Consider the following 23,768-nt stretch of genomic DNA (forward strand, 5'->3'; position numbering starts at 1 on the left):
ATGCTTCAAATGTAAGAAAAAGGGGCATTTTAGCAAAGTCTGCAGGGGGAATCCGATTTCCAACTCCGTCACCGCCTCGTGCGTGCCGCCTCTTGGGATCCGCCATCTTTTCCCGACTCAACAGCCGCCCAGGGCCCAACAGTGGCTTCGATCACGGTGGATCAATCCAGGCCACACCCGTTGACAAAATCCATGATGGACATACAGGTAAACGGGAATTTAACGAAATGTTTAATTGACTGTGGGAGTACTGAGAGTTTTATCCACCCTAGCCTGGTACGGCGGCACTCATTAACGGTAACCCCTACACGGAGCAGAATTGCTATGGCTGCTAAGCCCCACACTTCGGACATTTTGGGCTACTGTGTGGTAACACTGACTGTAAAAGGCACGGACTACAAGGATTTTAAACTCCTCGTGATGCCAGAACTCTGTGTTAATGTAATCTTGGGCCTGGACTTCCAGTGCCACCACGAAAGTGTCACGCTAGCATATGGCGGGTCCCAGCCGCCACTCACAGTCTGTGGCCTATCAACCTTAAAAATCACTGGCATGGGGCATCATATGGAGCAGAGAGAGATACAGAAGCTATATCCGCATTCAAGATTACATTGGATAGGTGGATGAAGGCAAAGAGGGTGAAGGGATATGGAAATGGGACAGGTAAATGTGATTAGAACTGTTTACTCGTGTGGAGGGTAAACACTGACATGGACTGATTAGGTTGAATAGCCAGTTTCTGTTTAGTAACAGCTATGTAATTCTGTGTATTTCCCCCTCGTCCTTCTGGCTGGTTTGTTCCCCACCCCCGATTCATAATATAAGGAACAGGAGTAGGCCATTTGTCCCTTCCAGCCTGCTCTGCCATTGAGTAAGATCGTGGCTGATCATCTACCTCAAATCCACCTTCCCACACAATCTCCATATCCCTTGATTCCCTTAGTATCTAAAAATCTATCGATCTCTGTCTTGAATATACTCAACGACTCTCTGGGGTAGAGAATTCCAAAGATTCACAACCCTTTGAGTGAAGAAATTTCTCCTCATCTCAGTCCGAAATGGCCGACCCCTTATTCTGAGACTGTGACCCCCAGTTCTAGACTCCTCAGCCAGGGGAAACGTCCTCTCGGCATCTACCCTGTCAAGCCCCTTAAGAATTTTATTTGTTTCAATGAGATCTCACCTCATCTAAACTCTAGAGAATATAGGCCTAGTCTACCCAGTCACTCCTCATAGGACAATTCCTTCATCCCAGGAATCAGTCTAGAAAACCTACATTGCATTCCCTCTAAGGCAAGCATATCATTCCTTAGGTAAGGAGACCAAAACTGTACGCAGATTCATTCCCTTTCTCCCTTCTTCTCCTCCCCGGTTCGTGCCCTCTCTCCTCCTCCTTCCCCAGTTTGTTGTCTCCCTCCCTCCCTCCTCCTCCTCCTCCTCCTTTTATTTCCCCTTCATTCCTTCCTTAGCTTTCCTGATTGGATTCCCCTCCCTCTCTGAAAGTACATATACACAAAGTTTTGCGTGTCTGGTCAGAATCCCAGAGCAGGTCTTCTGCAGCCTTGGTTCCAGTGATACTGAGTTGCACAATACTTATTGGCAAATCAGTAATGGGTTTTAAACGGGGCCAAATTCCTGTAAAATGTAACTTCTAATGAGGGTGTTTTTTATCTTGATCAGACAAACGTACCAAACTACAGGAACGGCAGATCCAATGAGGCAGCAGTTAGGATCGCGGTTTGCATGGGCTTTGTCTGCTGCTCAACCTCCATCATTATCTACCTCAAAGGGCCTTCCAAGTTCCACCTCTCGCAATATGTCAAGACTGAGACGTGAAGGAGAACTCGGCTGTGAGTATTTGATAGGTTCTTAACTTACTGCTGTGCTCAGTAGTTAGCATGTCAACGTGGGAGGAAGTTTTCAGAACAGTTGTCCATATTATCTGGTCATTTATCTCATTGCTGTTTATGAGATCTTGCTGTGTACAAATTGGCTGCCAAATTCCTACATTACAAAGGTGACTACACTTCAAAAGTACTTCATTTGCTGTAAAGCACTTTGGCAAGTTCTTTCTTTCCTTCCAGTGGTGACGGTGTTGCTTCCATTGCGGGTGGATGGTGCTGCTGGTGATGGTGAACTTGGTCATTGTGGTCTGTAACACAAAATGGAAGAAGTTTTTTCTTCCAAGTTATTTGCCCTACTTCACATGACATTCCTCACACCCTTGAGCATCTTGACAACTGTTTGACTACCTAATTCCGTCCATATTGTGGTCATATTGGTCTGTCATTGACACGTTTGCCTTTGGTTAATTAGATCACCAGTTGGTGTCTTGTCTTATGCATGCTATTAGGAAGTGGAGTCCTGATCAGCCTTTGATTGTCTTGAATGAGTTTCCTCTCTGAGTTTGTGAACTGAAAGGCCCTTGCCGAAGTTTCTCAATTTAATTTCAGTCAAGAAATTGTTCCCTTGCTTTAAGCTCCACCTCACGACAGGCCTGGCTCAGTGTGTGATTGCTCGCAGAGTCCTGAGCTGCAATGTTACCTGTACCAGGGTAGGTATATGTTTCCTATGCCTCAAGGACCCCAAGAAAACCAGTGGCTGAGTAGCCGGAGAGCTAAATGGGTAGCAGAGTGTTTTCCGCAATGGAAATAACCCGGGGACACAGCTGTTCTTTAGCAACTTCCTGGGTATCTCGGCCAGGTATTTACAAATCAGCTCGTGTGTTAACGCACAGATGTTTATGCTGCCCACCATGTGTTTGGCAGCTGGTGGTGTGGTTCCTTGATAGAGCCTATCCTTTTCTGACTTCATCACTCGCATTACGCCCATGCTGCATGCAGAAAGAAAGACAGACTTGCATTCCTATAGCACCTTTCACGACCACCAGACCTCCCAAAGCGCTTTACAGCCAATTAAGTACTTTTTGAAGTGTAGCCACTGTTGTAATATAGGAAATGCGGCAGCCAATTTGCGCACAGCAAGCTCCCACAAGCAGCAGTGTGATGATGACCAGATAATCTGTTTTTAGTAATGTTGGCTGGGACACCGGGAATAACTCCCCTGCTCTTCTTCGAAATAGTGTCATATGATCTTTTACGTCCACCTGAGAGGGCAGACGGGGCCTCGGTTTAACGTCTCATCCGAAAGACGGCACCTTCGACAGTGCAGCACTCCCTCAGTATGCACTGGAGTGTCGGCCTAGAGTTTTGTGCTCGGGTCTCTGGAGTGGGACTTGAAGGTAGCACCTTCTGACTGAGGTGAGGGTGCTACCCATTGAGCCACAGCTGACACTGTGCTGAAGGTTCGGCGAGGTACCTTACCTTTCTATCATCGATGCTCATCATCACACGCCGTGACCCTGTTCAGTAATCACCACCTGTAGTTTAACTGTAGACACAGCCTTTTAAAAGGGAGCTACTTAAAGTCACAGTACTGAACTGTTGTATTATTTTCCAGCATCTGCAGAAGTGACAGAGGCGGCACTGGTCAGAGATATTCTCTACGTCTTCCAAGGAATTGATGGCAAATGTATCAAAATGTGTAATTCTGAAAACTGCTATAAAATTGATTCCAAGGTAATCAATCTTAAATGAGTGTTTGGAATAAAAATAAACTCTTGCATGGTATTTTTATATTTGCGAGGCCACCTTTATCTTGCTTTCGCTAATGCATTAATGAGCCGAATGTAGAATCCAGTCAAGAGTAAGGAAAGCATTCATTGGAGTGTTGAGAATGATAATTGGGCTGGGGGAGATGCCATTGTTTTTCTGTGTATGCGAGTGAATGTCAATAATCTGGAAATTTAGAGTGCAATTGGTCTGCTTTCTGTATCGCATACTGAAGAATTAGCTCAGCTACCAGCAGGTAAATCATTGCGCCAAAGTAACTTCAGTCTAGAGGTCGTGACTTACTTTCTGGCATACAAAATGTATTGGTGCTTTGTATTTCTCTGTTTGCATTGGGAAGTGTTGGATCAAGGTTTTCTTAAATATATACATTTTGTGCCTAATTTTACCCACTCACCGCCTCATTCCTTCCCCCCCCCCCCCCCCCCCCCCACTGGTTATCTAACCTTTCTCTCTTGGGTGGATGTAAAATATCCCATGACACTATTCGAAGAAGAGCAGGGGATTTCACCCAGTGTCCTGGCCAACATTTAGCCCTCAAACGACACTACCAAAAAAAACCAGATTAACTGGTTATTTATCTCAATGCTGTGTGCTAATTGGCTGTTGTGTTTGTCTGCAAAACAACTGTGACTACAATTCAGAAGTTCTTTGAAATGTCCTGAGGATGTGAAAGGTATTCTATAAACCAATGTTATTTCTTCCTAATGTGTTCCTTGCTGGATGAGATCCTGCCTGCTTCTTGGAGGGCAGCAGCAGTGGCTGCTCCCGATATACAGTAGTTTGGTTTTGGTCTTGCCTGATGCCATTCTGCTGGTCCAATCAATTATTGTGGAAGGTTGGAAAGACTGGACTGATTGTGTACTTAGTATTGTACCATTTAATAGTACTTCTAATGGTGGCTAGTTCAATAAGGGCAATCATCTGACTTTCAGCATATGCTTTTCATTGGTTCCAAAAAAAAGTCATTGATTTAAATGCTAAATAAATAAATGCTGTTGTCAAAATGCATCATTGGCTTTGAGTTTGGTGCCAAAACACAGATGTAAACTTCCCCATCTCTCATGAGCAGGGCGAGGTTCTGGAAACAGACCTAAGTCAGGATGGTGTGTGACCTGGAGGGGAACTTGGAGGTGGTGGTGTTCCCATGCACCTGCTGCCCTTGTCCTTCTAGGTGGAAGAGGTCGCGAGTTTGGGAGGTGCTGCTGAAGAAGACTTGGCGAGTTGCTGCAGTGCATCTTGTAGATGGTACACACTGCAGCCACAGTACGCCGGTGGTGGAGGGAGTGAATGTTTTAGGTGGTGGATGGGGTGCCAATTAAGCGGACTGCTTTGTCCTGGATGGTGTCGAGTTTCTTGAGTGTTGTTGGAGCTGCACTCATCCAGGCAAGTGGAGAGTATTCCATCACACTCCTTACTTGTGCCTTGCAGATGATGGAAAGGATTTGGGGAGTCAGGAGGTGAGACATTTGCCACAGAATACCTAGCCTCTGACCTGCTCTTGTTGCCACAGTATTTATGTGGCTGATCCAGTTAAGTTTCTTGTCAATGCTGACCTCCCAGGATATTGATGGTGGGGGATTCAGCAATTGTAATGCCGTTGAATGTCAAGGGGTGGTGGTTAGACTCTTGCTTGTTGGAGATAGTCATTGCCTGGCACGTCTGTGGCGTGAATGTTACCTGCCACATATAAGCCCAAGCCTGAACGTCGTCCAGGTCTTGTTGCATGTAGGCATGGACTTCTTCATTATCTGAGGAGTTGTGAATGGCACTGAACACTGCAGACATCAGCGAACATCCCCATTTCTGACCTTATGTTGGAGGGAAGGTCATTGATGAAGCAGCTGAATATGGTTGGGACTAGGACACTGCCCTGAGGAACTCCTGCAGCGATGTCCTGGGGCTGTGATGATTGACCTTCAACCACCACAGCCATCTTCCTTTGTATTTATCCAATCAGCAATACTTCCACTGCCAGTACAATAGAAAATAGTTGATGTACTATTTTACTCAGTCTTTGTACACTTAAATGGTTGGTTTGATAATATCTTGTGTTATAAAGTGTTTTGTAAGTTTAGACTTTAGAACATTGGAATATACAGAGAGGTTTTGATCCACCTGGCTGGAAGCAGAGTTCAGTGAATATGCTGGTTACTCCTTCTATCCACCAGTTGATTTTTTTTTACAAGGTTCTCCTTTTTGCGAAGTTGGGTGGCATTCAGGAATGGTGTGAAGTGTTTTGCTGGTAACGTGAGCTGCTTAAGATTTGTTTCTGTTAGGAAGGATAAGCAGCCCTGGAGTTGGTACAGATTGCTTTCCTTTACCAAGCCATGTTCCAGAAAATACATTGGTGCAGTTCATTCCAATGATGGTAAGGAAACTGAGTCCAGATAAACGGCCCAATATCAGTTGATTGGTCACGTAACATTAGGTGGAATCTCACTTAAGTTAGCGGGTCACGTAACGTGATGCTCACAGCATTACCTCCAGAAGCAATATGGGATTGGGGGCAAGGTATTGACTTGGATAGAGAACTGGTTGGCAGAAAAAGCAAGAGTTGGAATAAACGGCTCTTTTTCCGAGTGGCAGGCAGTGACTAGTGGGGTACCGCAGGGATCAGTCCTTGGACCCCAGCTATTCACAATATATATTAATGATCTAGACAAGGGAACTAGATGTAATATCTCCAAATTTGCAGACGACACAAAGCTGGGTGGGTGTGTGTGCTGTGAGGAGGATGCTGAGAAACGATGGGCCGAAGGGCCTCTTTCTGTGCTGTAAAACTCTATGAAACTCCAGGATGATTTGGACAGGTTGGGTGATTGGGCAGAAGCATGGCAGATGCAATATAACGTAGATAAATGTGAGGTTATCCACTTTGGTGGCAAAAACAGGAAGGCAGATTATTATCTGAATGGCAATAGATTGGGAGAAGGGGAAGTGGAACGAGACTTGGGTGTCCTTGTGCACCAGTCGCTGAAGGTAAGCACGCAGGTGCAGCAGGCGGTTAAGAAGGCAACTGGTATGTTGGCCTTCATAGCGAGAGGGTTTGAGTACAGGAACAAGGATGTCTTGCTGCAGTTATACAGGGCCTTGGTGAGACCACATCTTGAGTATTGTGCGCAGTTTTGGTCGCCTTATCTGAGGAAGGATGTTCTTGCCATGGAAGGAGTTCAGCGAAGATTCACCAGGCTGATACCTGGGATGGCAGGAATGACGTATGAGGAGAGATTGGGTCGATTGGGCTTATACTCACTGGAGTTTAGAAGAATGAGAGGGGATCTCATTGAAACTTATAAAATTCTGACAGGACTGGACAGACTAGATGCAGGAAGGATGTTCCCGATGGTCGGGGAGTCCAGAACCAGGGGTCACAGTCTCAGGATAAGGGGTAAGCCATTTAGGACAGAAATGAGGAGGAATTTCTTCACCCAAAGAGTGGTGAACCTGTGGAACTCTCTACCACAAGACAGTAGAGGCCAATTCATTAAGTATATTCAAGAAGGAGTTGGATACATTTCTTAAGGCTAAAGGGATCAAGGGGTATGGGGAGAAAGCAAGGACTGGGTACTGAATTTGGATGATCAGCCATGGTCGCATTGAATGGCGGAGCAGGCTCGAGGGGCCGAATGGCCTACTCCTGCTCCTATCTTCTATGTTTCTATACCATTGGAATGTTGCAACCATTCACCAGTTTTAATAAGTAATTTATTGTTATTTTAAGATTCCTTTTACTTTCCTCTGCTTGAATATATTTTGGCATTATGCTCAGATAATGGACTGTTCAGCTCCCATCAGATGGGTTGGGCATCAGTCCTAATCTAAAATTCCATTTATAATTGTACTCAAACTGTGAGGGATATTGGTGCTGAGGAATGGGATCTCAATTATACAGTGTCCGCATCAAGCACTCCCAGGTATGATATAGACTAGCTACAGTACATGCAAAGTAAGGCTCCCTCCACTCTGCCCCAACAATGTGCCTCAATCCCAACCTTAATCATCCCTTACTGCACCATTATTGCAATTTTTTCATTTTCCATACCAGTGTCTTGTCTGCATCCAGGGAGTAGCAGGAATGTTATGGCTGTGCTGTTGCAGAGGTGGATCCTGTTGAAACTTCTCCCAATATTGTGACCTTGGTGATACCTTTGCACAAAGCCAGATTAGTCTCGGTTGAGTGGACCAGTTTTGGGGGCTAATGAGTCCTGTCTCCAGGTGGACTGGGCTTTGTGAGATGGGTCTTTGTGTGTGTGTGTGTGTGTGTGTGTGGCTGGCAGGAAGGATTATAGCAGGGTTTCAGCACCCAGGGTGTATTTAAAAAAAAAAAAAAAAAAAAAAAAAAAAAAAAATTCTCAATTGAATTTAGTCTGACCCCTCCCACCCTTAAAATAGTTGCTTCGAGGTTCTAGTGACTGGGGAATAAGCAAGCTTTAGAGGAGTGACATTACCTGGCATTGTAAACTGGGCAGTAACTGTTGGCAGTTCAGGAGGAGGGTTTCAGGAAGAAGCCAGATGTTTTTGGCAGAAATTAGATTTTGTGTTCTATCAGCATAAAACTTTTTGTTTCTTACAGTTGGTAATATCGAAATCCCTAAGGGATACTGCAAGTAGATTAGCAGAACTCGGATGGCTTCATAACAAAATAAGAAAATACACAGACCAGAGATGCCTCGACCGTGCCTTTGGGCTTGTGGGGCAGGTATGTTGGATTTATCTTAGTGTCTGTATCCCTGAACAGACACACCATGTAAGAAAGCACAGAAAAAGGACAGGGATTAAGAAAAGGCCATTTATACCTGGAGTATCCAGCTCTCCTGGTCTAACTTCCAGACCTCCTCCTGCCTGGTATCCAGTTCTATCCCCATTAACCCCCAGCTCGGCCTCTGTTGTTGAAAGTGCATTACCGTACCTGGTACATTATTCACTCTTTAAGTAAATTCTTTATGAGACCTGTTTTAAATGTTTAGCTTGTTTAGTTTTGGTGTCTTGCTTGTTTTAAAGATACATTTTTTTTTTAATGTCCATTTTCTTGAAGTGAGAAAGCCTGGTTGGCATGTTTGATTGCTGTGGCGAGCGCGAATTCTGAAGCAATCGATGTTCTTTTCAAAGCTGTCTAATTCTGGACATTTTTAGACCCATATAAGGTTCATTTTGACGTACATAAATATTCTCTATTGTTAATTAGTAAACTAAAGCAGACTGTGTATTTAAGAAAAATGAAATCATTGTTTGTTTATCTCTTTTAGCCTCTTTAATTCTTGTATTCCCGCAGAGTTTTTGTGCTTCCTTGCATCAGGAGTTGAAGGAATATTACAGGTTACTGTCCGTTTTACATTCCCAGGTAAAAGACACTTTACTCCTCTAACGTTTGCTCAGTTACCAGTACCTCAAAGCCACTCCTTTAAAGCTGGAAGGGGTTAGATTAAATTTTCTTGCGTGTTCCTGCTGGCTCCAAAAGCTCCTTGTCTGCAGTGGATACTGTATACAGCAGCACTTGTTGGGTAAATCTAAATATCCCATTCCATCATTGAAATTTCCAACTCCTCTGTTCCAATGTATTCTGCCTGTTAATTCCCTTCTTAGATTACCATGGTTTTTTTTTTCAAATGTTCTGTGAATTGAAAGAATGTTTTTTTTTTGTGAAAGTGGAGCACATGTTTAAATTCTGCCTAGCCGCAATCCCCTCATTAGTGGTACAGAATTGTTAACCTTACCGCTAATGATTTTGTAAGAAATGTAAAGCCTATTTCGTAAAAGACTGCAGTAAGGGCGTCTCCCTGTGGGCGACTACAGGTGTATGTGACCAGACTGGTCACCTTCAAGACAGCTGGGGCTGTGAACGCCCACCGATTGTTACCTGGCCCTACTTTTCATGGCATTCTATGTAAGAACAGATCGGGTACTCATTAATTTATTTCTCTCCCAATTAATACTACTGTTTTCCTGACATTGCTGACTCTGGCTGGGCCGCGATCTGGTTCTCGCTGGGCCGCGATCTGGTTCTCGCTGGCTGTCCTCTGGTACCTTGCTGAAATAACCAGGCTTTGTGCATCAGGCCGAACAGTGAATGTTGGGAGGCTGTTCAGCCTCGAGGGGAGACCCGTCCTCGGGCACAGTCTCTCCAGCAGCAGTCACTGGATAACTGGTGAGGGGAAACCATGGTTGTTTCCTTCTCCCCTCTCCCGAGCAGGGCACATTCAGGCTAACTCGGCAGAAATTGAGGATTGAACCTGGAAGCTTGCTAGTCTGTGTGGCTCAAGTCGGTTATAATGTGAACTTAGCGAATGGGGTATCACAACTGCCTGTGAGTGGTGGGGGGCTGGTAGTTCCTGTAATAAAAGCAAAAACTGCTGCAGTGCTCAGCCCTGTTGGCAGAAAAGACGGGCTCATGTTTCAGGTGTAAACCCCGGGTTAGCAGTGGTAAATTCAGAGTTCAGTGTCGCTTCCACTTGTTTTTCAAGGAGAAGTAAATTATGTTCATAGCAGAAGAACATGCAAACACGCCTTTTCAGTGGCCTTCCCTGGTAACTTATTCCACGCTCTTAGTTTCTTGTAGGTGTAAAATTTTCTGCCTGATTTTCCTTCTTGCTCCTAACTTCTTTTTGAACCAGTTTCTGATGTAGGGCTGGAACACAAAGGGGAGGAAATGATGCTTCAATTGTACAGAGCCTTGGACAGACCCCATCTGGAGCACTGCGTTCACCTCAGGAAAGCCTTAGAAGGGACGTAGCACAGATTCACCAGAATTACACATGGGCTTAAAGGGTTAAATTATACGGGCAGGTTGCATGAGCTTGGCTTGCATTCCCTTGGATTTAGAAGATTGAGGGGTGATCTAATCGAGGTGTCTAAAATAACAAAGGGATTTGAAGGGATACACAGAGAAACTATTTTCTCTGCTGGGGGAATCCAGAACAAGAGGGCAGAATCTAAAAATTAGAGCGAGGCCGTTCAGGGGTTAAATCAGAAAGGCTGAGCTTGATAGATTTTAGTTGGGTAAAGGTATCAATGTATCTAGTCCCTTAAAGACCTTGAATAGTATTTCCACCGAACATTCTCTCCAGAGTAAACAATCTCAGGATCTTCACCCTCTCCTCACAGCTCAGATTCCTTAAGCTCAGTATCAGTTTATTGCCCTTTTCTGCACTGCCTCCAGTGCCAGGATATCCTTGCTGTAGTGCGGTGCCCAGAGTGGTACCCAGTGCTCCAGGTGTGGCCATACCATTGCCTGTACAGACTCATTATCCCCTCATGGGATCTGTGCTCTAGCCCTCTGACTATACATCCAAGGATGGTGTTAGCTTTCCTTACTGCTGCTAAACACTGCGCTGTTGGTGATGGTGAGCTCTCCAGCAATAGCCCAGATCCCCCTCCACAGCTGTGTCCTGTAGCCCAGAAACAGTTAGTTTATAATCCCACCATTTATTTCCCTTCCTAGTGTCATTACTGTGCATTTACCCACATTAAGTGCCATTTGCCACTCATCAGGCACCTTCCCAACCTGTCCAGATCCCTTTGTACTTGGTCTACCTATTCCTTGCTATTGAACCTCTCCCTGCAAAAGGTCTTTTGCTACCTGCAGATCTGGAGCTCAGTATTTAGAGGATAAGGATTTTGTTTTGTACAGTGGAAAAAGGGGAATAATGTCTCCACATAACAGGACAGTTCTTCTAAAAGTGAAGCATCAATTATTTATAAGTAGAATGATAATGGATTAAAAATGCAGTAAGTCGCAGATGCATTTTCAAGCTTCAGGGCCATGATCGTTGCTTATAAGAAGGCAACGGTCAGTCTGTGGCTGACAACTGAATGTTGAAAGGACCACATTATGATCCCATTAGCTTTGTTTCCATGTTATCCAAATTAAATGGTATATTAACAATTCTGGTTGAAGCTAAAGATAGAAATGTTCCACACTTGGTATCAAGATTAAGGCCTTGAATTTTGTAATGTGCTCTATCGATGCCCCAAGTCCCTTGCTGCAAGGCTTAAAGGTTAAAGTGGGGAATAAATAGCTCCAACCTTGCAGGAGATACTGTGCTTTTACATTGTTGAATTTTCTACCCTTGGAGGCTTGCCTTATCAAGTCTTTCAACAACGACAACTTGCATTTATATAGTGCCTTTAATGTAGTAAAACGTCCCAAGGCGCTTAATCATGGCAGGAAGTTGGTATAATAATTAGGTTTGGGTGCAGCCCCTTTGAGAAATCCAAAATATTGATCTGGAGGCATGAAAGCTGGTAGAACTAATCTCGTCCACCCATCTACTCTTAACGTTTGAATTTTTTTCAAAGTTGAGAATGAAGGTTATGGCTCGTATTGCAGAAAGCTATTGGGGTTGGAGGGGGAAAATCAGAGAGTAGTAACTATAACCACTTGGCTTTAAAAAGCTGACCAGGGGCAGGAATGATAAACTTCAGAAATTGAGATCCTGGAAAAGAATGAGTTGAAACATGTGTGAAGAGTCTTGATTTTAACAGTGAGGTTACAAGGAGGAACGAGAACATACCTGACAGACAATGGGCTTTTTCTGTATCCTGTCCAGAAGTGTGTGAGAGGTGGTGGAAGAGGCTCCCCAGATCTGGGAGCAACGATCAAGTCTTGTACGCCTTGGGCTTCATAAAATGTCTTTAAGGGGAAGTGTAGGGTTTGGCACAAAATAAAACAATCAAACTATTTGGAGACTGCTTTATCAACAGAGGAGATGTGATTGTTCCAAATGAGGTCCAGAATGTTGATTTAGATAAAGGACCGAGGCTGTAGCCATTACAAGCAAGAGGTAGCAGCTGTTATCTAGACCTGAAGAAACTGTCCTTCCAAGAATTGAAAGAAACAAGATTTTCATTGCCCCATTTAAGGGCATGAGATTGACATTTAGTGTCATCACACTGAGGCGCCTAGAGACTGGGCTCCCAATGCGCTTTAATTGATAGTTTATCTTTTTGATCACCTCTGGGGTTCTCTTGAGCAATATGTTCCTTCCACTCTTTCTTCAGCTGTCAACCGTGGCTCAGTGGGTAGCACTCTTGCCTCTGAGTCAGAAGGTTGCGGGTTCAAATCCCACCCCAGAGACTTGAGCACAAAAGTCTAGGCTGACAGTCTTCCTGGCCCTTGCCAAATCTATATCTGAAACTTGTGTGGACTCTCCTATTGGTAAAATTGGTTGCTCAAGGGAAGGAAGTTCTTTAGCAAGATTGGAGTCGGAGGATAAAAAAAGGTCAGCTTTATCTTCGGGAGAGCAGTTATCCACAGCCATAGGAGAGATGAGGGATGGAAAGAAGGGCGTAGGAGTAGACCATTTAGTCCCTCGAGCCTGTTCTGCCATTCAATGAGATGATGGCGTATCTGTGCCCTAACTCCATATACCTACCTTTGCCCCATAACCCTTAATACCTTTGGGTAACAAACATTTTTTGATCTCCGATTTAAAATTAACAATTGACCCAGCATCAATTGCCGTTTGCGGAAGAGAGTTCCAAACTTCTACCATTCTTTGTGTGTAGAAGTATTTCCTAATTTCACTCCTGAAAGGTCTGGCTCTAATTTTTAGACTATGGCCCCTAGTCCTAGACTCGCCAACCAGTGAAAATAGTTTCTCTCTATCTACCCTATCTGTTCCCCTTAATATCTTGAAAACCGATCAAATCACCCCTTAACCTTCTAAATTCCAGGGAATACAACCCCAGTTTGTGTAATCGCTCCTCTAAATTTAACCTTTTGAAGTCCGGGTATCATTCTAGTAAATCTATGCTGCACTCCCTCCAAGGCCAGGAAATCCTTCCTGTGGTCCCAGAACTGCTCACAGTACTCCAGGTGTGGTCTAACCAGGGTTTTGTACAGCTGCAGCGTAACTTCTACCTCTTTATATTCTAGTCCTCTAGATATAAAGGCCAGCATTCCATTAAGCCTTTTTGATTATTTTCTGTGACATTTTAATGATCTATGTACATGGACTCCTAATTCTCTTTGGACCTCCACTGTTTTTAGCTTTTCACCATTTAGAAAGTAGCCTGTTCTATCCTTTTTAGGTCAAAAGTGGATGATCTCACATTTACCTAGATTGAAATACATTTGCCACATTTTTGCCAATTCACTTAATCTATTAATATTGCTTAGTAATTTTATGCTTACAATGCTGCCTATCTTTGTGTCATCGGCAAACTTGGATATGTGGCTCTCTCTCCCATCATCTAAGTCATTAATAAATACGGTGAATAGTTGAGGCACCAACACCGATCCCTGCGGGACACCACTAGTCACATCCTGCCAATTAGAGTACCTGCCCATTATCCCTACTCTCTGTCTCCTGCCGCTCAGCCAATCTCCTAATCAGGTCAATAATTTGCCTTCAATCCCATGAGCTTCAACTTTAGCTAACAGTCTCTTATGAGGGACTTTATCAAATGCCTTCAGGAAGTCCATATAAATAACATCCATAGACCTTCCCCCATCCACTACTTTAGTTACCGCTTCAAAAAAATTCAGTCAGGTTCGTCAGGCATGACCTACCCTTTACAAATCCTTGCTGGCTCTTTCTGATCTTGCTTAAACAAGTTATGAGAGCCAGCTTTGGCAAGGGACCAAGGAAGGAGGAGCTGGTGGTAGGCAAGAAAGACAACAGCTGATGCTCCAAAGTTGTGTTTAGTAGCAGTAGATTTATAGAAGCTACAAGCCGAGAAAAAGTCAGCTGACCAGATACATTGGGCATCATATTTACGGTAATAGCAGATCAACAGGGCTGACGTTTTGGGTCTGACAAGAGGCAGTGTGAGGTTATGAGACTGATTGATTGATTGGTCATTGGAAATAATTGCCTGATGGTTAGTTTTGTATTCTTGGGATGCATTGGGAAAAAGCAGTTGGATTTATTAACCTTTGCTGACAGCTGAAGCCACTCGACACAGTAAATTGTCCTGAGTACCGCATTATGTGTTGTGCCCTCGTGATTTCCTGTCATTTGTATACTTGTTGAAATTTATTTGCCATTTTCTTTCAAATTAAAACCACAGATACAAGTAGAAGATGACCAAGGTGTAACTGTGGGACTGGAAAGTAGCTTAACGTTGCGTCGCCTGCTGATTTGGACCTATGATCCCAAGATTAGACTCAAAACACTTGCAGCACTTGTTGATCATTGCCAAGGTCAGTCAGGAATTTTTTAGGTTACTGCACTGTTTTGTACATCGTAAGTTAAAGTAGGATGCTCATGTTTTATGCTTTAAAATAGTCAACTGGAAGCCAAAAGCAGCAACTGAAGAAATTTTACAAGGAACTGAACCCAATTTTAACACATTCAGGCAGATTTTACAATAACCGAATTGGATGTTGACATTCCGTATATTTTTCTTCATTTGCTAATGTTAATGAAAAAGTAGATTTCTCTGATTCACCTGAACTTTTTTTATCAACTGCGATTACAGAGCAATAGATTTCAGCAAGACTTTTGATACAATGACACACAATTGATTATTCCACAAGGTAGGAAGCCTTGGAATAGGAGGAGAGCTCTTGAGGTGAATTTAAAATTAGCTAAATTGCAGAACCCAAAGTGGGTCGTGAATGGAGCTGGATCGAAATGGCAAAGGGTTGCGGGGGGAGGGGGTTGTTGCGGGGCTCACTGGCGGGGCGATTGTTTACAGTGTACAGAAATAGTTTGGGGTTGGGGGCAGAAACAAAAACTTAAAAATAAAAAAATAAAAATTGGAGTGGGGTGCGTTAAAATAAGCGAGAAGGCAAACCAAAAACTGAGGGATCTGGATAGGTTGGGGAGGTGGGCTGAGGAGCGGCTAATGGTGTTTAATACAGACAGGATAGTAAGACCAGCAATGGGGAATAAATAGGGAAGAATGCAAACTAACTGTCTCTAGGCTACAGGACACAGCTCAGTAGAGGGACCTGGGCTATTGGTGGAGAGCTCACCGTCACCAACAGCACAGTGTGTAGCAGCAATAAGGAAAGCTAACACCATCCTGGGGTGTATAGTCAGAGGGATAGATCCCAGAAGGGAATAATTAATCTGTACAGGCACTGGTATGGCCACACCTGGAGCCCTGGGTACAATTCTGAGCACCGTACTATAGCGGGGATATACTGGCACTGGAGGCAGTGCAGAAAAGGGCAACAAACTGATACTGAGCTTAAGGAATTTGAGCTGTGAGGAGAGGGTGAAGATCCTGGGATTATTTACTCTGGAGAAGAGAAGGATCAGGGGAGAGATTATTGATGGATTTAAGAGAGTGTGGGAATAGATAAATGGAACCTATATGGTTGAGATTGGCGCAAACTCTAGAACCAGGGACCTGTCCTTGGGTTGCGAAGAGGGAGGGGAGAGAGTTTAGATTGAAGTACTTTGTTAAGAGAGTGGATTAATGTGTGGAATGGACTGTCCAGGAATGGGGTGGGAGCAGGGAGTGTGGAAAAACATGCAGGTGCAGCAAGCAGTTAGGAAGGCAAATGGTATGTTGGCTTTCATTGTAACAGGATTTGAGTACAGAAGCAAGGATGTCTTACTACAGTTATACAGGGCCTTGGTGAGACCACACCTGGGGTACTATGTGCAGTTTTGATCTCCTTACCTAAGAAAGGATATACTTGCCATAGAAGGGAGTGCAGTGAAGGTTAACCAGACTGATTCCTGGGATGGCAGGACGGTCATATGAGGAGAGATTGTGACGACTAGGCCTGCATTCACTAGTTTTTAGAAGAATGAGAGGGGATCTCATTGAAACGTATAAAATTCTGACAGGGCTAGACAGACTGGATGCAGGGAGGATGTTTCCCCTGGCTGGGGGGTGTCTAGAACGAGGGGTCACAGTCTCAGGATATGGGGTTGGACATTTAGGACTGAGATGAGGAGAAATTTTCACTGAGGGTTGTGAACCTGTGGAATTCTCTACCACAGAAGGCTGTGGCGGCCAAGTCACTGAATATATTTAAGAAGGAGATAGATAGATTTCTAGACACAAAAGGCATCAAGGGGGATGGGGAGAGAGCGGGAAATTGGCATTGAGATAGAGGATCAGCCATGATCATATTGAATGGCAGAGCAGGCTCGAAGGGCCGAATGGCCGACACCTGCTCCTATTTTTCAATGTTTCTTAAATGTCCATGATAATGGGAGAGATGTTTGAGAGAGTGGATGATTGATGGAGATATGTTTTCGGGACTGGTGAGATGGACTGCAATCTTTTCCAAATTTGCACTTTCCTGAGTTCTGATGAGATATAACCATCCTTTCAGAATATGGGATAAGCGAGACCAGATTTATTTATATGTGCAAAAGTCTAATTTTTTTATGAAAACCCTTTATAACTTGAAGAAAATTAGAATATCTATTTAGTTTTTAACAATTCGTTTTGAAACAGTGCAGTAATTTGAATTTAAGATAATCTTTCCGTTTTGATCCGTTCAGGGAGGAAAGGTGGAGAATTGGCGTCTACTGTCCATGCTTATACTAAAACAGGAGACCCATACATGAGATCACTGGTGCAGCACATTCTTAGTCTTGTATCGCACCCCATCCTTAACTTCCTCTACCGCTGGATTTATGATGGAGAGCTGGAGGACACATACCATGAGGTAAACATTTTTCGTTCGTTGTGCGTTTCCAATGGTGTCACTCAAGATGAGTGGGAGGATGTGGTTTATAACTTATACCGGTCACCCAAATAGCAATTGCCCCCCTGCTCCGCTGGATGTCTCTCCTTCCTCCCCTCTTCCCATCTCAATAATCTTTCCCTCAGTAGCTCTTCATTCCCCACTCTGTACAACAGGATATTCTCGTGCTCTCGCTGCTTGTCATGGGAAAGCAGTGCAAGATCAGGTCCTGGGGGTAGAGGAGCAAACTGTTGCAGGTGGTGGGAACTGGAGACTTGGAGACATCAACGCACACATTTTATACAATTGCCCTCAGTTAGTTGGTTTCTTCCTGGAGTCATAAACTCGCCCCACCACCAAAAACCGAGTAACCCATGGACAACTTAAATATTAAATAATGAGTGGGAGTAAAATCAATCAACTCAACTGTCAGCAACACAAATGAGAGTCCTAGAAGATGCACAGTTTTATTGCCAAAGTTTCAGTAAATTTTATTACTGTATTGATTAAAGGAACAAGAGGATGTTTTAGAAGATTAGCTGACTAGAGAATATTCTCAGTAATTAAGAACTGACACTTGGCATACCTTCAGTGTCTTCAGTGGTTTAGTTTGACACTTACTGAAATTAGAACAAAAATCGTAGCATTGTTACCGTACATTTCCACAAATTATCTTATTTTAAGCTTTTTTTTAGTTGAAAGATGATTTCGCATTCTTTAAATCCCTTAAATATAAGTCATGTACCACTAAAGCAGAATTCTGGCATTGCTAATTATTGTGTATTATTGCGTATTGATATTTAGGGATTATTGTGTTGCAGTTGTAAACTGCATCGACAGTTATTTGTGCTAACATAAATCAGGGCTTCTCAGTCTGTTGGTTGTAATGTCCCAGCACCCTTGCCTATTGTTCATGTACATGCAAAGGCTACATATAGGCAGCTGCAACTAAAACCTGTGCAGTGCCTTAGACCTGCAATGCCTATTTTGGGTGATGTTGCACTGACCTAAAGTTCAGACCTGTTAGTTATATCATAGCCATATGTGAACGAAGGAATCGGAACAATATATAAAATCGCAAGTCAACCCGAGGTATGTACAGGTTAAGGTGTCCAATGGCCCGTCTAGAAACCCATGGATTCCTCCTTCCCCACTCCCCATCATAACATCTAAGGAGAGCTGCAATTGTGCTCTTACTGACCTTGGAAATTATTTGTTTTCAAGGTTGTCTCTCATCTTTGGCCTTTTGCCACTATGCCATTACATTGTTGTTGATTTGATTGTTCTGTTTCTGTGCTTTTTGGAATCCATTAATGTAAAATCGAATGATCTCAAATGATTTTTTTTAGTCAAATGCTATTTGAATTGGAACAGTAACGTTCACAGTCAACTGTAGTACTTAATGCATAATGTATAGTAATTTTGCAAATCACAGCCTGTAACAATTAACAAAAATAAAGAACAGAATTCTAAAACCATGCTGTCAGAAGTCTGTGGCATCCACTCTGAGCTCTTGCTTGACAACTGTAAATTAGCTGAGTGGCTTTTATTAACCCTTCCTGTTGATGGGAAGATACTGAGATCCATCTTTATCTTATCCATAAAATTAGAATAAAATGAGATGATGCCTTTGGGATAGGGTTAGCTGAACTGCATTTGCTCTCCTCCCCAGGACTTTTTGAATCTTGGTAAATTGCTGACTTGTGTAATTGTCCACAAATTTAAAAAGTATAACCAAAGGTTTAAACGAGCGCGTGTCGAGCATAATTGTGTAATTAGAGCTTTAGTAAGCACGGAGAGATTGTGAAAGTGCTTAAGCATCAGAGGTTAACGGAATGTTGCACTACTGTACTTGTAGTTAGAAGTATTATCATTGCTAAGTATGTCATGCATTCTCTCGCTGTTGCTTGAAGTTTTTTGTAGCTTCTGATCCAACGGTGAAGACGGACAGGCTATGGCACGACAAATATACCCTGAGAAAATCGATGATTCCTTCCTTTATCACAATGGATAAGGCCAGAAAGGTGATTACTCGGAGACTCTTCTAAAATTTGCTGCCAGAAATTTTATTTCTCCTCGGACATTTACACGTTTCTGCCATTTCTGTATCCCGGCAGGACAATAACAAAAAATCCCGATAAGGCCCTGGACGGTGCAGGCGCTTCGAACACTACTGCCCTCCCAGCTGGGGACAGTGTTCAGCTCCGTCCTAGACTGTCTGTTCAGGTGGATATAAAAGATTCTGTAGTATTATTTAGAGGAAGAGCTGGGAGTTTTCTGGTGGGCTGGCCGTTATTTGTCCCTCAATCAACATCACGAAAGTACCAGTCGTTCATCTCAGTTGATGTTTGTGGGATCTTGCTGTGTGCAAAATCCCTACAAAACAAGAATGACTGCACTTCAAAAGTAATTTGGTGGCTGTGCAATGCTTTGGGTCGTCCAGAGGATACGAGGCTGCTATGTAAATGCAAGCCCTTTCTTCCCGCCCCTTCCCGTTACTTCTAAATCCTCCTCTAAATATTTAAATTGAGGTCAGATTGGTTTAAAAAGTCCCCATTGGGGTCGAATGGTTCCGTGACCACTTTATAAACCACTGCACGACATTTAATCTCTGTGTAGTGGTGTGACCCACACACAACCTCCAGAGTTGCTTATTGTACAGTATCAACTTAAGCCGCCCCTGAATGTAATTCCTCAAATGACCTTCATTCACTAAAGTGACGCTGAAGTTTCAGTTTGACTCCGTTGGTAGCACTTTGAGCTCTGAATCAGTTAATGCCTCACTCCAGGTACATCCAGATGGACGGTGCCGTCTTTTGCATAGGCCGTCAAACTTGAACCCAACAAAAGCAACGAGGTGGCTTGGGGACTTTAGGGAGCCCATTTTATTAAAGGGCCCTGTGGGCAGATATTTAATTGAAATAGATTTAAATTTTGTTTTTAATGTGTACAAACAAGGGTTACAGGAGCCTAATGTGTTATTTATTGGTGGCTAAAGGAGATGCATGTGCTCACTGTTGACGATGAGTCTGTTTTGCTGAAATATTGACTGCAGGGCATTGTAGAGGATTTCTTTAGTGGATTATCCAGTTAGTAAGACAGTTTTACTTTAAATGAAGGCCGTGTAGTAAGTGGTTTGTACTGAAAGTACTGGCAACTGCAGTTGCCATTTCTAGTTATGGGAAACAATTTAATGTGTTAACTGACCCTGTGTTTCTATCACTGATTCTGGAATGTTTTTGAAAGCAATTGGTGTCTTTGCTTCTTTTATATATAAAAAATACTTGCTATTTTTTTTCTTTCTGCCTCAGGTGCTTTTGATTGGGAAATCTATCAATTTCTTGCATCAAGTGTGTCAGGACCGAACTCCATCAGCAAAGATGATGGCTGTGACAAAATCTGCTGTTTCACCAAAAGATGGTACGGAGTGTTGTACTTCACCTGAATCTGGATTGTTTTAAAAATACTTTGCCACCTCAGAGGCGGCATTACAGTGAATTTGAAGGTGATAACATAGAAATTCATACCTTTTCTCATTTGCTTACCCTCCTTATACAATTAATTATATTTAAGGGAGGGAGCAGGAGACTGATATTGGACAAGTGGTTTATATGAAGAAAAATACCAGACTCTCTCTCCGCTGGAACATTCTATGAATTGATGGCCTGTTTTCTGAGCTAGAACATTCTGTCTTGTTAACTGATACGCAAACTATTACAAATAATCTGGTCACTGAACAATCAATAAACAACATGAAGATGTCCCTATTACTTGGGTGCAAAACTAAGTCCAGTGATTAGTGTGTAAAAATGGATCATCCATTTACTGTGTGAAGAGTCCTTTATCAGATGGCGCTTCAACCCAAGTATTATTTTGGCTTTAAGGCTTCTTGTGGCTGGAACCGTTGTGAACTATTATATGTAACTGGCTGATGAACTATTAGATAACAGTAAATTATGACATTTATTATCGGACACACAAATACGCTGATGTATTTAAGTTTATTTTTGTTTTGTTAATTCCATTCTAGCTGCTGAGCTGTTCACTGATTTGGAAGGTGCTTTTCAAGAAAAAATTGATGCAGCTTATCACGAGACCAGCAAATACCTGCTGGATGTTCTGAACCAGAATTACCATTTGCTGGAGCACATTAAGGCTGTGCGGCGTTACTTGCTCTTGGGCCAAGGAGACTTTGTTCGACATCTCATGGACTTGCTGAAGTGAGTACCAGGCTCTGTCGTGTTGCAAAATGTATTTGTGCACTTGTTAGACTTGAGAGAATTGTGACTGAAATTAGGATAGGACAGAGGGTGCTAATTTGGCGAGATCCTGTGCATCTCTATCCATCCAATGATGGCGCTAATTCTATCAGCACTTTCAGCGGCTTAGAGCAGGAGAGGGGGAAACCGCTGTTCGGCCCGCGGGGGGTGGGGGGGGGGGCGGGGAGAGAGGGGCAGTTCGGCCCACGACTCTCTCCCTCTCCAACAGGCCTTTGTTCTAGCCTTGCTGTACCTGTATAGGGAGTGCTCAGTGCTGGTGGTTGTGGGCTGATTTCCGATGTTTTTTGCCACAACGTTGGGGCGAGATCCGAGCAAAATGATGAAATGTCTCAGGAAAAGGCTCGGAAATGTCTCCTGACACCCAAATGTGATTGAGCAAAAGACCTGTGATATTAGCGTGGTATTGGTCAGTCCCAATGGGCTGAGTTCAGATGATCAATTCCCAGTGGACTGGAGCTGTTCACATTCGGTAGAATTTGATATTTGTCTACACTTTGCCTCGATAACCTTGAATCCAACTTTAAGAAAATTAAATGAAGTAACACAAGAAAGTTTTAGGAATGTGAGCACATTTATCAAGCAAGCCTATCCCTTTTCCATAAATCAATCCCACCGTTTCACCACATCCCTAAATTCCTTCTCCCTTCAGTCACCCACCCAGTCATCCGTTCAACCCATTTATATTGTTGACTTCAAAGGATTTTCAGTAACTGTTCCACACGGGTGTTACCCTCTAGATGAACTCGTTCCGCCTCACTTCCTTACTACTTTTCCCCTCATTTTGAATTTTGTCTGCGGTATTTAAATCCTCCAGCATAGTGAGCCATTTGCTTAATCAGTTTCTTAGTTGCCATCATAATCTTGTAAACTCCAATCAGGCTACCCCAAAGTCTCCTCGTGTCCACAGAAAGTCAGATGAACTTATTTAACCTTTTCTCATAATCACTAAATTTCATCGCACTTTGTAACTCACACAGATTTCCATGGCACACTTGCACTTGATTGGTAGAAGGGAGAGATGAAGAGTCCAGCTAAAGAGGGAGAAATCACTCCTGTCAGAATTTAATGGACAGAGATGAGCAAGTGTATCAGAGCGACAGAGGGAAAATAGGAATTCTCTCGTAGAGTAAGTTTGGATTATTTTAAATACAGAATGCTCTGATTATAATGGTTTTGGATTGCCCCCAAGTGTGCATTGGATTACTTTAGCATATTTGAGCTGGGTTTCAGCATGAACATAAGCAATACTTACACTTATGCTGGGTAGCAAAGCAAGTTAACACCCTGTTCTTTCACTCAAGGGCCTGGGTGATTAATTTACCCCAAATGAATATCAACAACAACAACTTGCATTTATATAGCACCTTTTAAAGTAGAAAAACTCCCAAAGTGCTTCACAGAAGTGTAATCCGCAATAAATGGACACTGAGCCAAATAAGGAGATATTAGGAGGGATGAGCAAAAGCTTGATCAAAGAGGTGGGTTTTAAGGAGGAGGGGTTCACCGAGGAGTTTAAGAAGGGAATTCAAGAGCATGCGGTCTAGCTGGCTGAAGGCACGACAGCCAATGGTGGCACAAAGGAGGAGGGGCATATAAAAGGTCAGAGTTGGAGGAATGAAACCGTCACATTGGGAAAGGAAGTGGTGTTGTGAGGCTGGAGCTAATGCACATTGCTGGAGCAGTCATTACCTTTGATCTAGCCTCACTGTACTTGTATAGGAAGTGCTCAGTGCTGACACTGAGGACCAAGACTGCAAACATACTCCGCACCTCACCTTCTCCTTCCATGGTGAAGCACGCAAACTACTTTCCAAAGTTACACTCTCACCAGCAGCTGACATTTATTGTGACTTGAATGTAGAAAAATATCCAAAGGTGCTTCTCATGGAATCATAGAAAGTTACAGCACAGAGGAGGCCATTCGGCCCATCGTGTCTTTGCTGGCCAACAAAGAGCTCTCCCGCCTAATCCCACTTTCCATCTCTTGGTCCGTAGCTCTGTAGGTTACGGCACTTCAAGCGCATATCCAAGTACTTTTTAAATGTGATCGTTTCTGCCTCTACCAACCTTTCAGGCAGTGAGTTCCAGACCCCCACCACCCACTGGGTGAAAAAATTTCTCCTCTAAACCTCCTACCAATTACTTTAAATCTATGCCCCCTGGTTATCGACCCCTCTGCTAAGGGAAATAGGTCCTTCCTAGCCACTCTATCTAGGCCCCATGTAATTTTATACACCTCAATTAAATCTCCCCTCAGCC

General features: G+C 43.3%; 1 protein-coding gene across 2 annotated transcripts in view; it reads left to right on the forward strand.

The window, feature by feature from the left end:
• tubgcp3 (tubulin gamma complex component 3) overlaps positions 1-23,768 on the forward strand; it is an 86,340-nt gene that overhangs the window by 27,676 nt on the left and 34,896 nt on the right. For both annotated transcript variants that reach the window (XM_085998332.1, XM_085998331.1), the window contains exons 6-14: positions 1,681-1,850; positions 3,460-3,578; positions 8,206-8,331; positions 8,905-8,973; positions 14,643-14,775; positions 17,045-17,211; positions 19,143-19,253; positions 20,541-20,649; positions 21,260-21,449. In XM_085998332.1, coding sequence (XP_085854458.1) covers positions 1,681-1,850; positions 3,460-3,578; positions 8,206-8,331; positions 8,905-8,973; positions 14,643-14,775; positions 17,045-17,211; positions 19,143-19,253; positions 20,541-20,649; positions 21,260-21,449 — 1,194 coding nt within the window. The remainder of the gene's footprint in view (positions 1-1,680; positions 1,851-3,459; positions 3,579-8,205; positions 8,332-8,904; positions 8,974-14,642; positions 14,776-17,044; positions 17,212-19,142; positions 19,254-20,540; positions 20,650-21,259; positions 21,450-23,768) is intronic.

The sequence above is a fragment of the Somniosus microcephalus genome, chromosome 10 (assembly GCF_052327205.1).
Source record: "Somniosus microcephalus isolate GS21.2 chromosome 10, FLI_Smic_1.0, whole genome shotgun sequence".
Lineage (NCBI taxonomy): Eukaryota > Metazoa > Chordata > Chondrichthyes > Squaliformes > Somniosidae > Somniosus > Somniosus microcephalus.